The 3,905-nt window shown below is 45.7% G+C and overlaps 1 protein-coding gene across 1 annotated transcript; it reads right to left on the bottom strand.

The window, feature by feature from the left end:
• Nucleotides 1–2,742: 2,742 nt before the first annotated feature.
• On the bottom strand, nucleotides 2,743–3,233 carry SF3B5 (splicing factor 3b subunit 5). The gene has a single exon (XM_005518486.3). The coding sequence runs from the start codon at nucleotides 3,157–3,159 to the stop codon at nucleotides 2,899–2,901; it is 261 nt and encodes an 86-aa protein (XP_005518543.1). The 5' UTR covers nucleotides 3,160–3,233; the 3' UTR covers nucleotides 2,743–2,898.
• Between the last annotated feature and the right edge of the window lie 672 nt (nucleotides 3,234–3,905).

Genomic DNA, 3,905 nt, shown 5'->3' with positions numbered 1-3,905 from the left:
TAGGCTCCAGGCACTAGATTGAGCCTGTGGGAAAGTCAGGTACAGAACTTTCTCACTCTGGGCTGAGAAATTCTAAGGAGGAATCCAAACAGTCCTTGAAGAAGGAAAACAACCTTTGCAGGTGTTGTTTATCTCCTTATTGTATACTTGCAAGAAACGGTCAAGGGGTGTTGTTCCCAAGTGTCCAGTGATGGTGATGTGTTGGTTTGATGACCAATGAAAGCTTTACCTTTTTAGACCTTCTCAGAACTGTCTACAAAAGATCTGGAAGAATAAAATGCTCTCTTTTGCATTTAAAGCTAGAGAGTCTGTGTCAGCACTTTCACCATTCCTAATACAGTGCAACATCTATGAAAGTTTAATATATGCAAATGATCTTAAAAATCAACTGAGTTTTAGGCTGAACGTGGCTAAAATGAAGGAATTGGCCCGAGTTTCACAGTTTGCAGAAAACAGCTTACTAGTGCAATTGCTGCACTGCGCAAATATTAACTAATATCCTGCTATCATGTTATGATAAATCTGAAAATAAAAAAGATCAAGGTATTCCGAGCAATAAAGTGATGGTATTGTGCTAGGATTCCCCCACTGTTCTATTCACCCATTATGAAAAAAAGGTGAAATACACACTTGGAACCTTAGAACTACCCCAGTGACAAAAGCTATTGACTTTTTCCTGTTGGAAAGCTTTATCAGTTTTTTTAAGTATCCACCTGTTTTTTTTCAATTAAAGCCATATTGCTTAGATGTAAAAAGAACATAATGTAAATATCAAGCCAATTTATTAACAGTATCTGTCAGTTTTCAATCAGGATAGAGGTAAAAATCAGATGTATCCCAATAGAACAGGTAATTTACTCTGCTCTTTGTAGGCTTTACCCTCTCAGTAATAAAATGTAAAAGAAATCACTGCCTTTGTTTTTAAAATGATTTGGGATTTAGGCAAAATACATACTCCAGAATCAAACTCTTCAGTGTCTCCCAATTCACTTCAAGTTTATCTAGAATTCTTAGGAATTATAGCTTCGCTTTGGTTTTCTCAATTTCTTAAGGAAGTGTTTATAATGCTTCATAATCATTACTTAGTACAGACACGCTGAAAACATCTTCCAATAATGCTAAAACAGGGCCTAACTGGGATCCAAGCAAATATACCCAGAACCAGCAAGTTCATTCACCATGTGAATCTTGACTTGTCCCTGAGGGCTGTTGGCTTTTATAGTGAAGAGCTGGGCAACAAAGAAGTGTTAACCTTATGTGTCACATATTTGTTGCTCACATTTTAACACATAGAATATCCACAGATAGAGCTAACTGTTATTTTATCCTAAGATAAATCTCCTGTGAAATAGTTTTAATCTATGCAGGAGTGATTAAATTGCATGCTTGCTGTTTATCCTTATTATAGGATAACCTGTTCACAAGAGGTTTCAAGTTAAGCTTGCAAACCATTACAAAAGCACCTGTTATCCTCAGTCCAGCTTTTCCAACTGCTGGCCCAGCACTAAGGCTCAAGCCCCTCTGCCACCCCGTGTTGCACACACCAATTGCCTGCTGGCTGCCAGCAGAGACACCTTACGGAAGGCAAGTTTCTAAGATTTGGCACAGGAACTGTTAAACTTAACAGGAAACCTCTTTTGTATAGATGCAAATTTTGCCCAGTTTTTTACAAGACTTCCTTGCACACCTATGCCTAAGTGCTTGAACTCAACTTACCTTTCAGCCCTATTCCCCAGCATGTGAGGAACAGATGCTTTTCAAATTACCTGCACCAGCTTGCAGGCAAACTGAAAACCAGTTTTTTACATAGTCCCCTTATTTATAGGATGAACTGAAACAGTTCCCAAAAAACTTGCAGGTAAAATGTCTTTCCAACCACTTCACACATGTCTTCATCTTACTATGTGCAACAAAGTTTGAAAAACGTCATCTTTGAATTCTTCAGAAGATGGATGTACCTACCTGAGATCGTCAGTTTCTGAAAAAAATCATTTATAAGCTTGCACAGTGTCTTAATAGGACCAGAAGACACTGGACTTTCCCCTCCAATGTTAATACAAACAAACATGTCAAAAATTAGAGCATTTTATTTCACCAAGCAACATATCTCAAGAGTTTTGGGCTGAGGTCTTCCCATCTTTTAGAACTCAAAACTTATTTTTACTGTAAGCAAACATCCTATTTTAAGTGACAAATCAGAATCAACATCTGTTCAGTATGCAATCTGATCTAAGACTGCATTTTACTTCTATGTAGTAGTGAGTTACCCTTATATTCTTATTCCATATTAACAGAGCCCAACCCAATATTAGCATCTTTGTTGGAATGCTAGGTTACTAGATAAGAATAAGGAGGAAAAAACAGTAGCTAATTTGCATCAGAAAGAATCGAAGTTCGAAAAACTCAAACACACGGGAAAGAGGAAGATGAGACAAGAAAATAGTGTTTAAAGAAAAGCCGTTTTGGGATTTTCGGACTAGAGGAACTGACTTAAGCTATACCACAAACCACCCCACGTAATACTGCTACCAAGAAACCAAACCCTTTGAGTACCAACAAACTTCATCTCTCTCACCCCAAAACAGAGTTTTGTAAGAAGGCATCACTCTGCCCAGTCGGGAAAATGCTGTCTCGGATATCCGAGACTTTCACCTCGGATGGTCGCACTGAAACGCTCAATACCGAGCGCCAGAACACCTCTGGGAACAAAAGGCTCGTACTAGGAGGCTACCAAACCAAACATTAGGAATGATCAGGAAGCTTTATTATATTCCACCTGAAAAAGGGCGAACGACTACACAGTCAGAGTCCAGAAGCAGGCATTTTGCGAGGCTTCTCCCGGTCAGTCCTTCGCGGGAACCACACGGGAGAGAGGGCCGGGAGCAGGAGGACGGAGGGTCAGGACTCGTCGGGCTTGTCGGCGGGCGGCCCGCAGGGCTGCAGCATCTTCTCCATCAGGTTGAAGCGGACGCGCGCCTTGCTCTCGTTCTCGGCGATGGCGAAGTAGTTGAGCAGGTCGAAGTGGCCCATGTAGGAGCAGTACGAGTCACGGTGCTGGTTCACCAGCCACTCCCACTTGGTGGTGTCGGCGTGCCCCGTGCCGATGTACTTGGACTGCAGGTGCTCCAGCTGGCTGTGGATGGTGTAGCGGTCCGTCATGGCGCGGCGAGCGGGCGGGCAGCGCGGACGGGCCTGGGCGGGCGGCGCGGACGGGCCTGGGCGGGCGGCGCGGACGGGCCTGGGCGGGCGGCGCGGACGGGCCTGGGCGGGCGGCGCGAACGGGCCTGAGCGGGCGGCGCGGACGGGCCTGGGCGGGCGGCGCGGACGGGCCTGGGCGGGCGGCGCGGACGGGTCTCGGCGCAGGGACCTTTTCCGGCGGCCGCAGGAGCGCTTCCCGCCGCTGTTCCTGCCGCAGTGCCCGACGGGAGCGCGCCGAGAAGGGCTTGCCGGGAGCTGTAGTCTCTCCGCCCCGCCCGGCGGGGGGCGGGCCCTGGCGTAGCTAAATATTGATCCTGTAATAAAATAGTTTACTGCCGGGCCGATCATGTTAGTTGGCTAATTCGTAGTAAAGCAAGAAGTAGTTACAAGGCCGGGCCGGCATCTGTAACGCAGGGTTCTTTTAAAGCACGTAGGTGAGGGCTGGCTCCAGATCAGATTTGAATTCTGAGCACGGCTGCAGGGCTGCGCCTCAGGTCGAGGCAGATGCTCAACAGAGCCTCGGTGTAAAGCCTCGAGCCTGCCGTCAACTTGTAAAGCAAAGATACGGCTTTGATACTGATCAATACACCTGGAATCCAGGGCCGTGCACTGTCAAATGTGGCTAGGAAATACAAACCTAGTGGATCATGGGGAACAACAACAAAAAGTCTCTCCTGCCAGAGGTGTCAGAAATCAGGAAAGCAAAG

The sequence above is a fragment of the Pseudopodoces humilis genome, chromosome 3, assembly GCF_049639895.1.
Source record: "Pseudopodoces humilis isolate 2021_Gansu_Grassland_sample_001 chromosome 3, ASM4963989v1, whole genome shotgun sequence".
NCBI lineage: Eukaryota > Metazoa > Chordata > Aves > Passeriformes > Paridae > Pseudopodoces > Pseudopodoces humilis.
This window is presented reverse-complemented; position numbering and strand designations above follow the sequence as displayed.

Coding starts and splice junctions, on each gene's coding strand:
- SF3B5 (XM_005518486.3), bottom strand. CDS start 3,159: ATGACGGACCGCTACACCATCCACAGCCAGCTGGAGCACCTGCAGTCC.